This window comes from Oncorhynchus mykiss, chromosome 28 (genome assembly GCF_057628025.1).
Source record: "Oncorhynchus mykiss isolate SJ-2025 chromosome 28, ASM5762802v1, whole genome shotgun sequence".
Lineage (NCBI taxonomy): Eukaryota > Metazoa > Chordata > Actinopteri > Salmoniformes > Salmonidae > Oncorhynchus > Oncorhynchus mykiss.
In genome coordinates this window covers 27,478,083-27,499,016 of record NC_143049.1, presented here as the reverse complement: position 1 = coordinate 27,499,016, position 20,934 = coordinate 27,478,083, and the positions used below count along the sequence as shown (strand labels likewise).

The window sequence follows — 20,934 nt, the reverse complement described above, 5'->3', positions numbered from 1 at the left end:
CATTTTAAGTCAATGTCAAGACGAACTAATAACTACTATTTGGTTGTACAAAGGGATTTGTTTAATCTTTTATTTTTTTAACCAGACCGTTCAAACCAGTGATATTATTACATTAAAGAATATTTGTTTCACAAAAGCATTAGGGCTGTTGGAGTTGGAGTGGAGTTAAACCAAACCCACATTGCAGTATTTATGCAGTAGCTTTTTTTCCATCGTCAAATTAACACAGACTGGTCTTGGGTACTGTATAAAACCTGCAACTACACCAGGGCGATCCTCCTCAGGACTGCTTTCACTTTTCAGAATTGTGGGTGTGGGCACGGGATGAAGTGTGGGCACAGGATGAGTAGTGTAAATAAAGACACCTCGTAAACATTTCTATGGCAGGTAATGAATCCCAGCCTTAGTTAGTCGTTTGGTAAAAGCCCACAGAGGAATACAGAAAATGGTCATACCGTGACATAACGTATCAAAAAGTATCACACACATACACAAACACACTCACAACAGTTGTCATTGTCTTTTTAGACCAGAGGTTAAAATGTGATTTGCAGGTTAGACAAACTAATTACCCCGTCTATGTATATTTATTGAAGCAGGTTCATCTTAAAACATTAGATTTTTGGGTCAATATGGGTCACCTGTAAATAGGCAAACGTTCCTTTTTAACACCTATTTGCCAATAAACAGTAACACATTGTGGGCATTTGGGAAATACATCTGGCATTTTGTATGGTAGCCTGCATTTGGAAAATTATTTCATTCTCATTCTATTGTCAATAACACTTGCCTTTTAAAGCACTCAGTATTACTGCAACATAATGAACATGGTGGAACAATCTTCACAAAGACACACTCATCACACCCTTTCATCCACAAGACAAACAAAATCTGAGACAGGATACTCTAACCCACAACATAACCGTCAGAAGAAAAAAAAGACCTACAAAAACAAATCACAATGCTCGACAAAACACTTGGACACACAACTGTAAACTACAGATCATTAGACATACATTTTGTCTTCAAAAGAGATGAATTACAGTGGGGGGGGGGGGGGGCTCATAATAATACCTGGAATTGAATCACTGGAATGGTATCAAGCACTTTCAGACTGTTTTTTAATACCATTGCATTAACACCGCTCCAGCCATTACTATGAGCCGGGGGGGGGGGGGGGGGGGGGGGGCTCATAGGCTCATTACAGATTAGTATAACAGATACATTGTTCAAAAATCTTTAAGAAATCTTGACAGGCATTGGATTTCTCTTAATGTGACCAAGGGAGATGTCTGCTTTTGGTGTAATGCCTGGAGCCACTAGATTTGACAGCTATAATGCAGTTCACCTCTGGCATTATCCGCTAAGCGGATGTTGGCTAAAGCGGATCTGATTGTAACTGCCAAAATAAAGGAAACACCAACGTAAAGTGTTAATAGGGGGCATCGGGCCACCATGCGCCAGAACAGCTTTAATGCACCAGATTCCACAAGTGTCTGGAACTCTATTGGAGAGATGCAATGCCATTCTTCCATGAGAATTTCCATAATTTGGTGTTTTGTTGATGGTGGTGGAAAATGCTGTCACAAACACCACTCCAGAATATCCCATCTGGTGACAGACGGCCATTGCATTTGGTTTACATCGTTTGCTCATCAAACCACTCAGTGACCATTTGTGCCCTGTGGATGGGGGCATTGTCATCCTATAGTCATGGTAGCCAAAATAATGGCCTGATAAGCATTTTTATACATGACCCTAAGCATGATGGGATGTTAATTGTTGAAATAACTCAGGAACCACACCTGTGTGGAAGCACCTGCTTTCAATATACTTTCTCTCTCATTTACTCAAGTGTTTCCATTATTTTGGCAGTTACCTGTATACACTGGAAGAACCTGCCAGTCTCTGTTGTAAGTCAATTTTGACTTGAGTGGAAGCTAGGATTGACCCTTTAGTAACAAGCTGACATGTGTGCCAACATAAACAATATGATTATAGTAGCTAGAGTCTGAAGGAAATTAATTGTCGGTTGCGCTTCAAGGCCAAAGGGACCTGCCACTATATTAGAGCGTCCAGGGGTTATAGAAGGGTTGTCACTTTCACAATATGTGTGGGTATAAGAGAAACTGAGCAAAAGTGAGAGAATGGGCAAGAAAGACCATGAAGATAGATGAATGAGAGAGAGAGAAGTGGAGGTAAGAAAAGTGTGAGAGATTGAAAGGGAGGAAGAGGAAGTATTAGCTCTAGGAAGCGGTGAACTTCCTGAGTGTGATGACAATGAGGGCGAGGAGGACTGAAGCCCCCAGGAAGACAGCGATGACAATAGCTGTGATGGCGCCCGGGCCCAGGACACCTGGACACACATAGTACATGCAACAGGCAAAGGTTAGACACTAGTGTATAAACCATGATTGTCAAGTCAAAAGGCAGAATATATCATTTTCTTAATCCTCTGGGTACAACCAAAATGATTGATATTAATAAACTGATGATGGGAAATGTTCAGGAAAAATGAATGACATGAAGCGCCTGTCTCACCTTCCTCCTCATCCATGACCTGTGAGTGGGTGGTGTCCTCATACTCGAAGGTTAACACTCTCTCCGTCATGTCCTTGAAGGGATCTTTGGTGGTGACGTCATATGTCCCGCCACCGGACAGTGTGTCCTGGTTGTCCCCTTGTAAAGTTGGCGTGGGGTCTTCCACGGTCTCTGTGAACAACAACCGTGTGTGTTCACAATTTGGGCATGTTTGTAGACTAAGTCTAAAGTGCCTTCAGAAAGCATTCATACACCTTGCCTTATTCCACATTTTGTTGTGTTAGAGCCTGAATTCAAAATGGATTAAATAAAATGTAAATCACCCATCTACACACACAATACCCCATAATGACAAAGTGAAAACATGTTTTTAGAAATGTTAGCAAATTTATTGAAAATGAAATAAAGAAATATCTAATTGTACACCCTAGTCAATACATGTTAGAATCACGTTTGGCAGTGATTACAGCTGTGAGTCTTTCTGGGTAAGCCTCTAAGAGCTTTGCACACCTGGATTGTACAATATTTGCACATTATTATTTAAACAATTCTCCAGGCTCTGTCAAGTTGGTTATTGATCATTGCTAGACAGCCGTTTTCAAGTCTTGTCGTAGATTTTCAAGACAATTTATGTCAAAACTAACTAGGCCACTCAGGAACATTCAATGTCGTCTTGGTAAGCAACTCCAGTGTATATTTCAAATCAAATTTTATCGGTCACATACACATGGTTAGGAGATGTTATTGCGAGGGTAGCGAAATGCTTGTGCTTCTAGTTCCGTCAGTGCAGCAATATCTAACAATTCCACAACTACCTAATACACACACCTAAGGGACAGAATAAGAGAATACGTACATATTTGGCTTTGTATAAGGTTAATGTATAAGGTTAAGGTTAATGTCCTGCTGAAAGGTGAATTCCTCTCCCAGTGCCCGTTGGAAAGCAAACAACCTGGTTTTCCTCTAGGATTTTGTCTGTGCATGGTTCTATTCCGTTTCTTTTTACCCCCCAAAACTCCCTAGTCCTTGCCGATGACATAACATAGTGCAGCCCTCACCATGCTTGAAAATATGAAGAGTGGTACTCAGTGATGTGTTGGATTTGCCACAAACACAACCCTTTGTATTCAGAACATAGTTAATTTCTTTGTCCTTTTCGTTGTTGTTGCAGTATTACTTTAGCCTTTTAGCAAACAGGATGCATGCTTTGGAATATTTTTTATTTTGCACAGGCTTCCTTCTTTTCCCTGTTATTTACGTTAGTATTGTGGATGTTGATAAACCTTGCTCAGTTTTGTCCTATCACAGCCATGAGTGGTTTCCTTCCTCTCCGGCAATTTAGTTAGGAAGGACGCCTGTATCTTTGTAGTGACTGGGTGTATTAATACACCATCCAAGGTGTAATTATTAAGTAGACTATTCTGAATAATTTCATTTATTTCTGAACAGACAGGAGTAGCCTAATTCTATAACTTTGGCAAATGTATTTCAATTTATCAGGGGTGCTGCAGTCCCTCCAGAACCCTTCTCGCGGCTATGGTTCTATAAGGAAATAAATGATCAAGTGCAACGCTGGAGAGATGCGTTGCGGAAAGAGATCATAAAGTGAATCTCATTCTAGTTATGTGAGAGATAAAAGGCACACTTCTCACACAGCCACACAATGGTGGTTTCAAACATAGGTTACAAAGTTGCACAAACCATAAACCCAAATAAACTCTTAGAACATCAGGCCCGGGGCTGAAAATCTACTTTTTCACAAATTAACAGAGTCAACTCGAATGACCTTTAATCACTTTTATTCAAATTTTTACATTGCAAAAAGTGAAACAGATTTTTTTCAGCCACTAGATGTACTGTATCTGGCCAAACAGGTTCTGGAAAGAAACAGTCCAAAACGGATAGGTGTCGGATCCTGTTCTGGCAGGATCTGGCTCATATTCAGCACTGGATTGAATATTCAAAACATTTCAGCCTAACATTTCCAAATATGTAATTCCACTGACATCATGGTGTATTTCATGTTTTTTAACCTTTTTTCGTGATATCCAAATTGGTAGTTACAATCTTGTCCCATCGCTGCAACTCCCCTACAGACCTGGGAGACATTATGGCTATTGTGTATAGGCCAGTGACATCAATATTATCCATTTTCAATTCAGGCTGTAACACAACAACATGGGGGAAAAAGTCAAGGCATGTGAATCATTTCTGTAGGCTCTGTATAAACTGTTCAAATGTAGCATTGTGTACATATTCGTAGTGCAAAACATAACTTGTACAGATCTCTTCAGGAAATAGATATTCTACCATCAAAGGGACTACATGGCGAAACAACGGTTAAATAAAACATTTCCCTGAGGGTAACTGAACAAGCTCAGTCAGACCTGCTACTCTCTAGACTTGAAGTTGCTATTCATATACTATCAGCTGGATAAAACCAACCCTGGAGAAAGAGTGTGAACTGAAAATATGACTCATGTTATGTTACACATATTACAGTAGCTTTGCTGATGGCTGCTAATATATACTAATGTATGTGAATTTAGGAATGTAAGCCACTGTATGCTCCTCTAACAGAGAGCCAGTGAGTGACAGAGCTGTGAATGTAAGATACTGAGTACAGAGCTAAGTATTAGCCCCAATCTTTGATGCTACAGTGGAAAGTTGCTAAGCTACTAGCTTCTCTGCGAGCAGCCTCAGACCAGGGCCTGAAAGGATGTCTTCGTATGGGGATCAACACTCTCTGTACACAGTACAGGTAGCCTCCGCTGTGTGCTCTCTCAACTCCTTCGCACACCTCGCTCTTCTCTCCAGCTCTCCACATTCTGCCCCTCTCCTCTCCCCCCTCTCCTGCGTCTCTCACCCACATTCCACAGGTCCTAGCATGGAAGTGCTACACAACTTTTTACACCTTCATTGCAGCCATGGAAACATGATCCAGATCTCTTAAACATCCCTCTCTCTCTCTCTCTTACTACCCCGGTAGAGGAGAGTGAAGGGCCAAGAATAGTAAAAGTGGATTCTGGATAAGGCGAATTTAAGTTACTAAACTGCGACTTGATTTGCTTCAATGATCTGAGAAGGGGTATTGTGTTAAGTGCACAGCTGAGTTAGCTTGACTTTTTAATTGAAAGAAACAGGGAAAATTTGATCCCAATCTACAAAGAAGAAAAACGTCCACGCACACACGTATGCACGCACAAGTGCACACTTTAGGAAGTTGGGGGCACCTTAATTGGGGAGAACAGGCTTATGGTAATGCCTGGACTGGAATAGTATCAAATACATCAAACATATGGTTTCCAGGTGTTTGATTCCATTCACTCCGTTCCGGCCATTATTATGAGCCATCCTCCCCTCAGCAGCCTCCTGTGGTGCATGTGCGCATGCGCACACACAAGCCCACCTATCCACTCAGACTTACAAATCCTACCCGTGCTCACGCGGCACATACCAACAAAACCATACACCAAACATATTTAAACTCAACAGACATCATTTACCGTTCAGTTATTAAACCGCCCACTCTAAACCTTACACCTTACTGAACCCTGACAATCTCACAACCAAGCATTCCCACCATAGCCTCGGGAAGTAGGCTAAAAACAACTTCCCACGGCTATGATTCCCACTCAACCTTGCCAATACGGTTTTATTTGATAAATCTCGAAAATACACATAAAACGTATCACTTCAAAAGACTCTCTCACACATAGCCACATTCAATTCCAACTATCAAAGATAAAAACAGAATAATGTCCAAAGACTTGTGGGCCCATCACTGTGATTCCAACATCACACACAAACTCCGATAGCTAACTCTGTTGGTGAGGGCCTGTGTACTGTTGATGAGCCGAGTCGGGGTGGGTATTTCTTATGTTGCTGTGTGTGTTGGTTGACTCATGTGTTAGCGTGTGACTCCCTGTGCAGGGGCTGGCTGCAGGTACAGAGCCCTGGGCCCCTGGCCAGCCTTGCCATCAATGAGGCCTTCAGCCTGTGGCACAAAAGGCTGCTTGTGCGGTCATGGAGGGCGGCTGCAGGTCTGCAGTAGAGGCTCCAACTGGTAACGGCCGGCCAGGCTCAAACCTAGAGTAGCCCCAGCCCCTACACGTCAAACAAGCTTGTTTATCAAATTGTATGAGTGTGTGTGAAAAGGTTGTACCTCCTTGGATAGCTTGGTTTACTGAAGACAGAGAAAAAAGCGCTGCAATGTTTTTCCATTGGTGTTTGTTCACCTTATCAAGGAGGGCAGGAGGAGTTTGCTTCTCAGTAAATTTCCAGTAATGGCTCCCATTTGTAACTGTAGCACTACCATTGGCCAGCTAAATAATCTCCATCTACTACAGATTGACACTAAACTATATCTCATGACGAAGTTTCCAAAAGGTGTTCTTGCTATCAGTTTCAGGTAATTCCAGTCGACAAAATCCTTCTACAGATGTAGGATGTCCCTTTGATCACCCTGTTGCAGAATAACTTTTGTTCATTTCAGACTTGATTTTCCCTTACGAAAAATGTATCATCAACCCATAACATTTTTTCCATTAATTAGAATCTATTTAATTCACATTTCCAGTTGCTGCAGGATTATTTTCCTGCTGTAGCAAACTGGTTTAAATAAAGATCATATATCTCTGTACATGGGTCTAATATTGGTACCCACGACCAGTCGGTCATAAGACATTAACATGGGTCTATGAGGTGAGGAAACACATAGGCTCGCTGTCACTCATTGACATTAGGTGGGCATTTCAAGTGTGGCAGTTAAACTGTCTGTGTTCACAAAGGGCAGCCCAATTTGGAATGTTTTTCCACTAAGTGGTCTTTTGACCAATCACATTAGATATTTCCACATCATTTTTTAGAGCTGATGTGATTTGTCAAAAGACCAATTAGTGAAAAAAATATCATAATTGGACTGCCTGTCTAAACCAGCCTCTATGGCATACCATCATGTCTCATTCACCCAGAGGAACAGATCCAAATCCCACTAACATACACAGCTAATCTGCTTCACATCCAAAGTCTAACTCACTGATGACGGAACATACTATCTCAGTAGTCTCGTGCCTCTTGTCCACATCCGATACTGTACTACAGACGTTTGTAGCTTTGACCTCTCCAGTCAGGATTTCACACGGCCTGGAGAGATGACAAAGCTTTCATAACGGGTTTATGTGAATGCCACCCTGCACGGCACTACCTCCCCCACCAAAAAAAGGTGCACCGCCCATGCCCTCACCCGCTTTGACTACCTCCTCCTCACAAAACAGGGTGTTAGTTACAAATATCCTGTGTGTTTGTGAGCTTCAGAATTTATAGCAGACCTCTCGTCACCAACTGTAAGCTGGCACAGGTCACAAGTCAGCCAGGAGGGCTCTGGTCTCGGGGGGGGGGGGGGGGTGCACTTTAACCTCTACGTGTATTCCGACCTTGAAATTAAGCATGAGAATAGCATGCTATTCACCCGCTACTAGTTTGGATGGAGATTGGATAAATTAAGGTGTGGCAGTCAAAAGTTTTAGAACACCAAGGGGTTTTCTTTATTTTACTATTTTATAGTAAAAAGTGATTCGACTCAAGTTTAAAACAACTCACAAATAGAAATGATTACCAAGTGATAAAACAAGAGTCAACTAAAAGGATCATTAGAGCCAAACAGACAGGGTTATGGAAGACCCATCAGGAGTGACAATGTTATCAATATGCAGGACTTACTGTATATCCACTCAATGCATTTTTCTGCCCCTCCCAGTTTCATTTCACCTTTATTTAACCAGGTATTCAACTCTCTAGAGACAGCAGGAGCGGTAGAGATACTCTAAATGATCGGCTATGAAAAGCCAACTGACATTTACTCCTGAGGTGCTGACTTGTTGCACCCTCGACAACTACTGTGATTATTATTATTTGACCATGCTGGTCATTTATGAACATTTGAACATCTTGGCCATGTTCTGTTATAATCTCCACCCGGCACAGCCAGAAGAGGACTGGCCACCCCTCATAGCCTGGTTCTTCTCTAGGTTTCTTCCTAGGTTCTGGACTTTCTAGGGAGTTTTTCCTAGCCACCGTGCTTCTACACCTGCATTGCTTGCTGTTTGGGGTTTTAGGCTGGGTGTCTGTATAGCTGATGTAAGAAGGGCTATATAAATACATTTGATTTGAGGTAGGCCAGTTGAGAACAAGTTCTCATTTACAACTGCGACCTGGCCAAGATAAAGCAGTGCGACAAAAACAACAGAGTTAAACAAACAAACATACAGTCAATAGCACAATAGAAAGATCTATGTACAGTGTGTACAAATGTAGAAGAGCATGGAGGTAAGGCAATAAAAAGGCCACAGAGACTAAATAATTTCAATTTAGCATTAATACTAGAGTGATAGATGTGCAGAGGATGATGTGCAAGTAGACATACTGGGGTGCAAAAGAGCAAGAGGGTAAGTAATAATATGGGGATGAGGTAGTCAGGTGTGCTATTTATAGATGGGCTGTGTACAGGTAGAGTGATCGGTAAGCTGCTCTGACAGCTGATGCTTAAAGTTACAGAGGGAGATATAAGACTCCAGCTTCAGAGATTTTTGCAATTCGTTCCAGCCATTGGCAGCAGAGAACTGGAAGGAAAGGCGGCCAAAGGAAGTGTTGGCTTTGGGGATGACCAGTGCAATATACAGTGCCTTGCGAAAGTATTCGGCCCCCTTGAACTTTGCGACCTTTTGCCACATTTCAGGCTTCAAACATAAAGATATAAAACTGTATTTTTTTTGTGAATAATCAACAACAAGTGGGACACAATCATGAAGTGGAACAACATTTATTGGATATTTCAAACTTTTTTAACAAATCAAAAACTGAAAAATTGGGCGTGCAAAATTATTCAGCCCCTTTACTTTCAGTGCAGCAAACTCTCTCCAGAAGTTCAGTGAGGATCTCTGAATGATCCAATGTTGACCTAAATGACTAATGATGATAAATACAATCTACCTGTGTGTAATCAAGTCTCCGTATAAATGCACCTGCACTGTGATAGTCTCAGAGGTCCGTTAAAAGCGCAGAGAGCATCATGAAGAACAAGGAACACACCAGGCAGGTCCGAGATACTGTTGTGAAGAAGTTTAAAGCCGGATTTGGATACAAAAAGATTTCCCAAGCTTTAAACATCCCAAGGAGCACTGTGCAAGCGATAATATTGAAATGGAAGGAGTATCAGACCACTGCAAATCTACCAAGACCTGGCCGTCCCTCTAAACTTTCAGCTCATACAAGGAGAAGACTGATCAGAGATGCAGCCAAGAGGCCCATGATCACTCTGGATGAACTGCAGAGATCTACAGCTGAGGTGGGAGACTCTGTCCATAGGACAACAATCAGTCGTATATTGCACAAATCTGGCCTTTATGGAAGAGTGGCAAGAAGAAAGCCATTTCTTAAAGATATCCAAAAAAGTGTTGTTTAAAGTTTGCCACAAGCCACCTGGGAGACACACCAAACATGTGGAAGAAGGTGCTCTGGTCAGATGAAACCAAAATTGAACTTTTTGGCAACAATGCAAAACGTTATGTTTGGCGTAAAAGCAACACAGCTGAACACACCATCCCCACTGTCAAACATGGTGGTGGCAGCATCATAGTTTGGGCCTGCTTTTCTTCAGCAGGGACAGGGAAGATGGTTAAAATTGATGGGAAGATGGATGGAGCCAAATACAGGACCATTCTGGAAGAAAACCTGATGGAGTCTGCAAAAGACCTGAGACTGGGACGGAGATTTGTCTTCCAACAAGACAATGATCCAAAACATAAAGCAAAATCTACAATGGAATGGTTCAAAAATAAACATATCCAGGTGTTAGAATGGCCAAGTCAAAGTCCAGACCTGAATCCAATCGAGAATCTGTGGAAAGAACTGAAAACTGCTGTTCACAAATGCTCTCCATCCAACCTCACTGAGCTCGAGCTGTTTTGCAAGGAGGAATGGGAAAAAATGTCAGTCTCTCGATGTGCAAAACTGATAGAGACATACCCCAAGCGACTTACAGCTGTAATCGCAGCAAAAGGTGGCGCTACAAAGTATTAACTTAAGGGGGCTGAATAATTTTGCACGCCCAATTTTTCAGTTTTTGATTTGTTAAAAAAGTTTGAAATATCCAATAAATGTCGTTCCACTTCATGATTGTGTCCCACTTGTTGTTGATTCTTCACAAAAAAATGCAGTTTTATATCTTTATGTTTGAAGCCTGAAATGTGGCAAAAGGTCGCAAAGTTCAAGGGGGCCGAATACTTTCGCAAGGCACTGTACCTGCTGGAGCATGTGTTACAGGTGGGTGTTGCTATGGTGACCAGTGAGGACCGGGGGGTTTCACCGAGTAAAGACTTATAGATGACCTGGAACCAGTGGGTTTGGCGACGGATATGTAGTGAGGACCAGCCAACGAGAGCATACAGGTCGCTGTGGTGGGTAGTATATGGGGTTTTGGTGATAAAACGTATGGCACTGTGATAGACTACATCCAGTTTGCTGAGTAGAGTGTTGGGGGCTATTTTATAAATGACATTCACCGTAGTCAAGGATCGGTAGGATAGTCAGTTTTACGAGGGTATGTTTGGCGGTATGAGTAAAGGAGGCTTTGTTGCAAAACAAGAAGCAGAATCTAGATTTCGTTTTGGATTGGAGATGCTTAATGTGAGTCTGGAAGGAGAGTTTACAGTCTAACCAGACACCTAGCTATTTGCAGTTGTCCACATATTATAGGTCAGAACCATCCAGAGCAGTGATGCTAGTCGGGCGGGAGGGTGCGGGCAGCAATGGGTTGAAGAGCATGCACTTAGTTTTCCAAGCATTTAAAAGCAGTTGGAGGCCACGGAAGGAGTGTTGTATGGCGTTAAAGCTTGTTTGGAGGTTTGTTAGCACAGTGTCCAAAGAAGGGCCAGATGTATACAGAATGGTGTCGTCTGCATAGAGGTGGATCAGAGAATCACCAGCAGCAAGAGCTACATCATTGATATATACAGAGAAAAGAGTCGGCCCGAGAATTGAGCCCTGTGGCACCCCCATAGCGACTGCCAGAGGTCCAGAAAAAAGGCCCTTCGATTTGACACTGAACTCTATCTGAGAAGTAGTTGGTGAACCAGGTGAGGCAGTCATTTGAGAAGCCAAGGCTATTGAGTCTGCCGATAAGAATGCGGTGATTGACAGAGTTGAAAGCCTTGGCCAGGTCGATGAAGACGGCTGCACAGTACTGTCTTTTTTTTGGTTTGTTTTTTGTTGTTGAATTTTACCCCTTTTTCTCCCCAATTTCGTGGTATCCAATTGTTGTAGTAGCTACTATCTTGTCTCATCGCTACAACTCCCGTACGTGCTCGGGAGAGATGAAGGTTGAAAGTCATGCATCCTCCGATACACAACCCAACCAAGCCGCACTGCTTCTTAACACAGCGCGCATCCAACCCGGAAGCCAGCCGCACCAATGTGTACTTGGCAACCGTGGTTAGCACGCACTGCGCCCGGCAGACCACAGGAGTCGCTGGTGCGCGATGAGACAAGGACATCCCTACCGACCAAGCCCTCCCTAACCCGGACGACGCTAGGCCAATTGTGCGTCGCCCCACGGACCTCCCGGTCGCGGCCGGTGCGAACCCAGGGACTCTGACGGCACAGCTGGCGCTGCAGTACAGCGCCCTTAACAACTGCGCCACCCGGGAGGCCCACAGTAATGTCTTTTATCAACGGCGGTTATGATATCGTTTAGGACATTGAGCGTGGCTGAGGTGCACCCATGACCAGCTCGGAAACCAAATCAAATCAAATTTTATTTGTCACATACACATGGTTAGCAGATGTTAATGCGAGTGTAGCGAAATGCTTGTGCTTCTAGTTCCGACAATGCAGTAATAACCAACAAGTAATCTAACTAACAATTCCAAAACTACTGTCTTGGACAGTGTGTCCACACAGTGTGAGGGGATAAAGAATATGTACATAAGGATATATGAATGAGTGATGGTACAGAGCAGCATAGTCAGATACAGTAGATGGTATCGAGTACAGTATATACATATGAGATGAGTATGTAAACAAAGTGGCATAGTTAAAGTGGCTAGTGATACATGTATTACATAAGAATACAGTCGATGATATAGAGTACAGTATATACGTATGCATATGAGATGAATAATGTAGGGTAAGTAACATTATATAAGGTAGCATTGTTTAAAGTGGCTAGTGATATATTTACATCATTTCCCATCAATTCCCATTATTAAAGTGGCTGGAGTTGAGTCAGTGTCAGTGTGTTGGCAGCAGCCACTCAATGTTAGTGGTGGCTGTTTAACAGTCTGATTGAGATAGAAGCTGTTTTTCAGTCTCTCGGTCCCAGCTTTGATGCACCTGTACTGACCTCGCCTTCTGGATGATAGCGGGGTGAACAGGCAGTGGCTCGGGTGGTTGATGTCCTTGATGATCTTTATGGCCTTCCTGTGACATCGGGTGGTGTAGGTGTCCTGGAGGGCAGGTAGTTTGCCCCCGGTGATGCGTTGTGCAGACCTCACTACCCTCTGGAGAGCCTTACGGTTGAGGGCGGAGCAGTTGCCGTACCAGGCGGTGATACAGCCCGCCAGGATGCTCTCGATTGTGCATCTGTAGAAGTTTGTGAGTGCTTTTGGTGACAAGCCAAATTTCTTCAGCCTCCTGAGGTTGAAGAGGCGCTGCTGCGCCTTCTTCACAATGCTGTCTGTGTGAGTGGACCAATTCAGTTTGTCTGTGATGTGTATGCCGAGGAACTTAAAACTTGCTACCCTCTCCACTACTGTTCCATCAATGTGGATAGGGGGGTGTTCCCTCTGCTGTTTCCTGCATAGTGAAGGTACGGTGGGATTCGAAATGGTCGGTGATCTGTTTATTAACTTCGCTTTCGAAGATTTTAGAAAGGCAGGGCAGGATGGATATAGGTCTATAACAGTTTGGGTCTAAGGTGTCTCCCCCTTTGAAGAAGGGGATAACCGCAGCAGGTTTCCAATCTTTGGGGATCTCAGACGATACAAAAGAGAGGTTGAATAGGCTAGTAAATGGCGGTTGAAACAATTTTGGCGGATAATTTTTGAAAGAGAGGGTCCAGACTGTCTAGCCCAGCTGATTTATAGGGAACCAGATTTTGCAGCTCTTTCAGAACATCAGCTGTTTGGATTTGGGTGAAGGAGAAGCGGGGGGACAAGTTGCTGCAGGGGGTGCTGAGGTGTTGGCAGGGTAGGGGTAGACAGGTGGAAAACATTGCCAGCCGTGGAAAAATGCTAATTCAAATGATCCATTATCTTAGATTTATCAGTGGTGACAGTGTTTCCTATCCTCAGTGCAGTGGGCAGCTGGGAGGAGGTGCTCTTATTCTTCATGGACTTTACAGTGTCCCAAAACATTTTGGAATTAGTGCTATAGGAAGCAAATTTCTGTTGGAAAAAGCTAGCCTTAGCTTTAACTGACTGAGTATATTGGTTCCTAACATCCCTGAAAAGTTGCATATCGTGGGGGCTATTCGATGCTAATGCAGAACGCCACAGGATGTTTTTGTGCAGGTCAAGGGCAGTCAAGTCTGGGGTTAACCAAGGGCTATATCTGTTCTTAGTTCTACATTTTTTTGAATGGGGCATGCTTTTTTAAATGGAGAAGAAAGCACTTTTGAAGAGCAACCAGGCATCCTCTACTGACGGGATGAGGCCAATATCCTTCCAAGATACCCAGACCAGGTCGGTTAGAAAGGCCTGCTCGCTGAAGTGTTTTAGGGAGCGTTTGACAGTGATGAGGGGTGGTCGTTTGACCGCGGACCCATTATGCACGCAGGCAATGAGGCAGTGATCGCTGAGATCCTGGTTTAAGACAGCAGAGGTGTATTTAGAGGGAAGGTTGGTCAGGATGATATCTAAGAGGGTGCCCATGGTTACAGATTTTGGGTTGTACCTGGTAGGTTCCTTGATAATTTGTGTGAGATTGAGGGCATCTAGCTTAGATTGTAGGACGGCCGGGGTGTTAAGCAAGTCCCAGTTTAGGTCACCTAACAGTACGAACTCTGAAGATAGATGGGGGCAATCAATTCACATATGGTGTCCAAGGCACAGCTGGGGGCTGAGGGGGGTTTATAACAAGCGGCAACAGTGAGAGACTTGTTTCTGGAAAGGTGGAAGCTCAAATTGTTTGGGCAGAGACCTGGATAGTATGACAGAACAATGCTCTTAAAGAAGAAGTTACAGGTCTGTGAGAGCCAGAAATCTTGCTTGTTTGTAGGTGACCAAATACTTATTTTCCACCATAATTTGCAAATAAATTCATTACAAATCCTACAATGTGATTTTCTGGATTTTTTTTCTTCTCATTTTGTCTGTCATAGTTGAAGTGTACCTATGATGAAAATTACAGGCCTGTCTCATATTTTTAAGTGGGAGAACTTGCACAATTGGTGGCTGACTAAATACTTTTTTGCCCCACTGTATATCCACAGTAAAATTAGTCCTATATCGACATAACCTGAAAGGCCGCTCAGCAAGGAAGAAGCCACCGCTCCAAAACCACCATAAAAAAGCCAGACTACAGCTTGCAATTCACCCAACTTATTGTGGGAAGCTTGTGGAAGGCTACGCGAAACGTTTGACCCAAGTTAAACAATTTAAAGGCAATGCTACCAAATACTAATTGAGTGTATGTAAACTTCTGACCCACTGGGAATGTGAATAAAGAAATAAAAGCTGAAATAAATCACTCTCTCCTATTATTCTGGCATTTCACATTCTTAAAATAAAGTGGTGATCCTAACTGACCTAAGACCGGGCATTTTTACTAGGATTAAATGTCAGGAATTGTGATAAACTGAGTTTAAATGTATTTGGCTAAGGTAATGTAAACTAGTCATATGGCAGCAAACTGAAGCATATCAACTTTCCCACAAGTTTATTAAATGCTGTGCCATTATGCAGAATTTATATTGTTTGGCCTTTTATCTTGCAGGGATGAGCACTCGATTGTCTTAATTATAGGCTACCCCGACTTTCTCTGTCTCCTATTTCTGTCCTGTTAAATATTAGTCACTATCAGTATCGACTGTCAGTAGGCATAATAACCACACATATTCAACTGTCAATTTACTGTTAGTTCCATTCAGTTGGCAGAGTTTACATATTCATTTAATTACATTGTTTTGTTTACCTTTTAGTTCTCTCTGTAAACGCGGTCAAGGCCGTGTGGTTGTTGCTGAGGATCATTAGTAACAGATGATAATATAACAGAAGACATAATTAAATGTTTATGGAGCAGAGCGTGGACCAAGACCTAACAGTTTGAACCAGACGCATGGAGCAATACCTGGCCGTGTCATCACACAGTTCCATGGTTAATGCAGGCATTAGACAAGGCTACTATTGTAAACTATTCTCCCTATTAGAATTATATATATACACACTAATCTTCCAACATTAACATGGATTAAATAACTGAATGTGGCAATTTTCAGAATGAATCAAACCACCGCTTTCCTTCTTCCGTGCGTAAAGACTCTCCAGATCAGAGTATTTTTAAATCTACCAATTGGAGCTGAAAAGGAGATGAATATGCATATATTTAGAAGGCTTTCTTTCATTGATCCCTAATATTCTGAACCTGTTCTCTCTATATATTCTAGTGAGTCTGTTGACAAAATTCTAACTAAAAGGTACAATGTATTTTAAAGGGATGGTTTAAGATAAATGTACTATAAACCCTATTGAATGAAAACTCCAGGAGAAAATCTGTTGACCAGGAAGTGGGAGGGTTCTCAGCAGTTGAATGAAATGTATTCAGAGCGAACAAGGTAGCCACACCTGCAGAGCGCCTTATGCAACAGAATAAGGTACACTACATGACCAAAAGTATGTGAACACCTGCTCATCGAACAGCTCATTCCAAAATCATGGGCATTAATATGGAGTTGGTCCCCGCTTTGCTTCTATAACAGCCTCCAATCTTCTGGGAAGGCTTTCCACTAAATGTTAGAACATTGCTGTGGGTACTTGCTTCCATTCAGCCACAAGAGCATGAGGTTGGACACTGATGTTGGGCGATTAGGCCTGGCTCACAGTCGGCTTTCAAATTCATCCCAAAGGCATTCGATGGGGTTGAAGTAAGGGCTCTGTGCAGGCCAGTCAAGTTCTTCCACAGCGATCTTGACAAATCATTTCTGTATGGACCTCGCTTTGTATACGGGTGCGTTGTCATGCTGAAACAGGAAAGGGCCTTCCCCAAACTGTTGCCACAAAGTTAGAAGCAGAGAGTTGTCTAGAATGTCTTTGTACGCTGTGTAGTGTTAAGATTTCCCTTCACTGGAACTAAGGGGCCTAGACCGAACCATGAAAAACAGCCCAAGACCATTATTCCGCCTCCACCCAACTTTACAGTTGGCACTATGCATTGGGGCAGGTAGCGTACTCCTGGCATGCGCCAACGTTAAATTCATCCATCGGACTGCCAGATTAAGCATGACTTGTTGTAAAGGTGGCATCCTATGACTTTCACGTTGAAAGTCACTGAGCTCTTCAGTAAGGCCACTCTACTGCCAATGTTTGTCTATGGAGATTGCATGGCGGTGTGCTCGATTTTATACACCTGTTAGCAACGGGTGTGGCTGAAATAGCCAAATCCACTAATTTTAAGGGGTGTCCACATACTTTTGTATATATCATGTATGTCTGAATACCAAATACTGAGAAGTACGTAGGAAAGGAGTGCATAAGGCATAGATTTCCTAAGTCTGAATCAGCCCCCAGGAGAACAGCCAGTACTATGGCTGGGTCCCAATTCTGTAAAACAGTTTAATTTCCTTGTCTACTTTCCTTATTGATCACAGAGATATGGGTCTCTGGGAGGTTAGTACAACAGAGGAGTATTATGGTTGGGTCCAAATAATTCTAAACTTATTTTTTTGATTTACTTCCCTTCTCAAGAGATGAGGGCTTGGGTCTCTGGAATCTTTGCAAGTGGAGAACAAGAGTACTTTGGTTGGGTCCCAATACTGTTAAAACTGTTTTCTTTCCTTGTCTACTTTACTTCGTGCCCACTAAGAGATGAATGAGCTGGATAGGTCAGAAGTTGTAGATTGAGGAAATTAAATGAGGAAAGAAAGATTTGGTGGCAACGATTTAGTAAGCAGTTTGTATTACGGTCAAGACAGCAGTCCTAGAGGAAATGAGTGGCACCATAACTGGCATCACTGGTCCAAAACAACATGTAAAGTGGAAGTCATTCATATGAGTCATCTTGGAGATTTACTTATCTTGTGGAATACGGAATGCGGTGGTGCCTATACAGAATCTGATGCTTGTGAGACCATAGACATTCATCATAAAAGGAACTGCAAATCCCTAAAATAACAAATCATCATAAAAGGAAGTGCAGTTTTAAGAGACAATGCACAAAGTTCCAAGTTCAATGTTAAACTGGACATCATGATCATGCAAATTTAGATACAAATATTAAACTGCAAATTCAGTAACTAAATTGTCAACAACACGGTTCATCATCAAACCAACCACCTCATCCTAAAAATGCTTTGATGCTACTATCATTCTGGTGTTATATTTTCCTCACTGCATAGTGACAGTTGTGTACAGGTCATTGTTTTGAGGAAAAAGTGCCATGTTCCTGGTGGCTTGCTGTGGCTCTAACCCTTGCCCTGACCCCTAGGGCTTTAATGCTGCTGTGCTGTGTTCCCAAGGCCCTCACAATACCGGGCTTTGTGGAATCCCCTCTTCTCCCATGCCGCTCTTTAGGCTTATCACTCAAGTGTGAGAGTAGGAGTGACAGATATAGAAATGAAGGGAGAGAAAGAGAGGGACATGGATAGAGGAAGAGAGAGGTAAACAGAGAACTAGAAAGAGGGAAGAAATAAATAGAGGGATATAGAACTATAAGATAGTGAGACAAATAGGGGGAGAGAGAAACAAGGGGAATTAGAACAAGAAAAACAAAACGAGAGGGTGAGATAACTCCAGCGAATCTGTTGACACCGTATCTAGATCAGCAGTAAAACCACACACAAAGATGGTAAAAAAAGGTTCTTCTAACAAAGCCACTAACACTGATAATAAAAAATTATCAAATAAACCACTACAAATTGCTAGTACTTGGCATCCTTTTCAACCATTTTATCAGTGCATTCTTCTGAAGTAGTCACAACTCGCAAATAGCAGCGTATTTGATATTCTCCTCTCATACCTAACACTTTTCAAAATAAAATGTTCATAAACCCGTATGAATAAGCACAGAAAGGTTGACAACTTTTGACTCTTGGCAGAGGGAAACCACTGGCAAAATGAGCCAATATTTCAGTTTCAGACAGCTTCTAAACGTGAGGCATTATGAAAGCAAGTGAGTCACCGTGTTTGTCAAAGACTAGCTTTCAGCCTCCAAACTTCCATTCGCTCAAACAACTGCATCATTTAGGGTGAGGGCACTCGCAACCGGGCCTCTAGATCAATAGTGGGGGGAAATGACACGTATACACACCTTGAGCTCAGCTAAATATGACCATATTTACCCAAAGCCCACTCAATGAGCAACATTCAGAATAATAGATTTTTCTGCTAATTTGTCCACAGAAATAACAAGTCAAACATGGATTTGAATTCAATTTGAATGTCACTGAAATTGCAGATAATAGAAGACTAGTTGTTGATGTGCTTGTTGGAGTGGATGAAAAGCAGGCAGCATATTTTCTGCCTTCAACTTTGCAACAACTGACTTCAACAACCCTGCATTTCTGGTGGCAAATGTAGTGTTTTTCAACAAACATTGTGTCTTTTCTCATCTACTTCTCTCTATAGAAGCCTCAACCAAACTGTTGTGTTTTCCCCTTGCCCCAACAATCTTTCCAATCCCTTGAGCTTTTGAGGTGAGGTCTGAGTAAGGCAATGTTCCGAAACATTATAAACACACATAATGTAGTAATAAATACATGTATCATAGTGTGGACGGTTTTTATTGCATTCACACTTAGGGTATTCAAAAACATGCAAAGACCAATAAATGCATGTATCATATGTTACACTCTTTCCATGACTAATACAAGGACAACCAGGATACAATGTCCGGCAGGGAGCTTACCTGAGTGGATGGTGGCTACCCAGAGGCCTAGCAGGACCAGAAGGACGAGTCTGGATACACTGCTGCAGTTGGCCATGATGGTTCCGGTGTTGAGCTAGGACGACTGGACTGAGTCTCCAGAGCTCCTGAAGCATGTGCTAGTGAGTGCTGGATCAAAAAAAGAGGGGAAGAGAGAGGTGGAAGAGGGACTGGGTATTGAGAGAGAAGCTTCTGGATGGGGCAGACTTTGCGAACACCTCTCATGAAGGCCCACCCACTTCATATTACTCAAATAAGGAGTTGCCTGTAGACGCTGATCCAAGCTCTGTTCCAACTATTTTCCACCCAAAGTTATAATTAGGACTGGGGCAGGGTACGCTGATCCTAGATCTGCTCATGGGAAACTTCTAACCAGAGAGTGGAAGACTTTAGGACTGGCCATTGCAACGCCTCCCCAGTCAGTCAGTCCATCGTCCTGTACCTTCCAGTTAGTAGACGTCACTGATACATGCTCAGATATTTTCTCAAAGTTCAGGATTTGGGGTAGGCTTATCAGACCCTAGATCTGTGGTAAGGGGTTATGGGCATCAAGCTTGCCATTTGGGAGATATTTGGGGGTTTTGGAAGAAGCTGTGTGTTTCGATCTATCCCTGTTACGAGTCGACACAGATGGATGTGGGTTATTTAAGCAATAAGGCCCGAGGTGGCATGGTATATGGCCAATATACCACGGCTAAGGGCTGCTCTTATGCACGACGCAATCCGGAGATCTGATATTCCACAGCTGTCAGCATTCAGGTTTCGAACCACCCAGTTATAGCCCTGAATGCTGATTGGCTGAAAGCAGTGGTATATCAGACAGTATACCACAGGTATGACAAAACATTTATTTTTACTGCTCTAATTATGTTGGTAACCAGTTTAGAACAGCAATAAGGCACCTTGGGGGTTTGTGATATATGGACAATATCCCACGCATAGGGCTGTGTTCAGGCACTCTGTGTTGCATCGTGTGTAAGGACAGCCCTTAGCCGTACCTCCTCGGGCCTAATTGCTAAAGTATTATTGGAAATCAGGGTAGGTATGCTCAGTAGGGTGAATTGTTTAGGATATAACCCAAAATTACATCAATGCAGGGAATGATAAACTCAGCAGGGAAAATTCATTTGGTTTGGTATTAGATCAATTATAGGATGATAACTACCAATCTAAATCAGTAACTGGGAGGAGATATATTCACAACTATTGCATTCAACTTTGGACTTACACACAATTTATGTTATTTCTCTACAGCAAATC

The 20,934-nt window shown here is 42.6% G+C and overlaps 1 protein-coding gene across 1 annotated transcript; it reads right to left on the bottom strand.

The window, feature by feature from the left end:
- Positions 1-56: 56 nt before the first annotated feature.
- On the bottom strand, positions 57-19,872 carry LOC110508796 (protein SNORC). Its single transcript, XM_021589624.3, has 3 exons — positions 19,657-19,872; positions 2,542-2,712; positions 57-2,356 (listed from the first exon to the last, which is right to left on the bottom strand). The coding sequence occupies exons 1-3, from the start codon at positions 19,730-19,732 to the stop codon at positions 2,247-2,249; spliced, it is 357 nt and encodes a 118-aa protein (XP_021445299.1). The 5' UTR covers positions 19,733-19,872; the 3' UTR covers positions 57-2,246.
- Between the last annotated feature and the right edge of the window lie 1,062 nt (positions 19,873-20,934).

What these genes read in the sequence shown, in the direction of transcription:
- LOC110508796 (XM_021589624.3), bottom strand. Translation starts at nt 19,732, where the DNA reads ATGGCCAACTGCAGCAGTGTATCCAGACTCGTCCTTCTGGTCCTGCTA. An exon ending in GGTAGCCACCATCCACTCAG is followed by an intron (nt 2,713 to 19,656) that starts GTAAGCTCCCTG and finishes TGTTGTTCACAG; the next exon opens with AGACCGTGGAAGACCCCACG. An exon ending in GGTCATGGATGAGGAGGAAG is followed by an intron (nt 2,357 to 2,541) that starts GTGAGACAGGCG and finishes ATGTGTGTCCAG; the next exon opens with GTGTCCTGGGCCCGGGCGCC.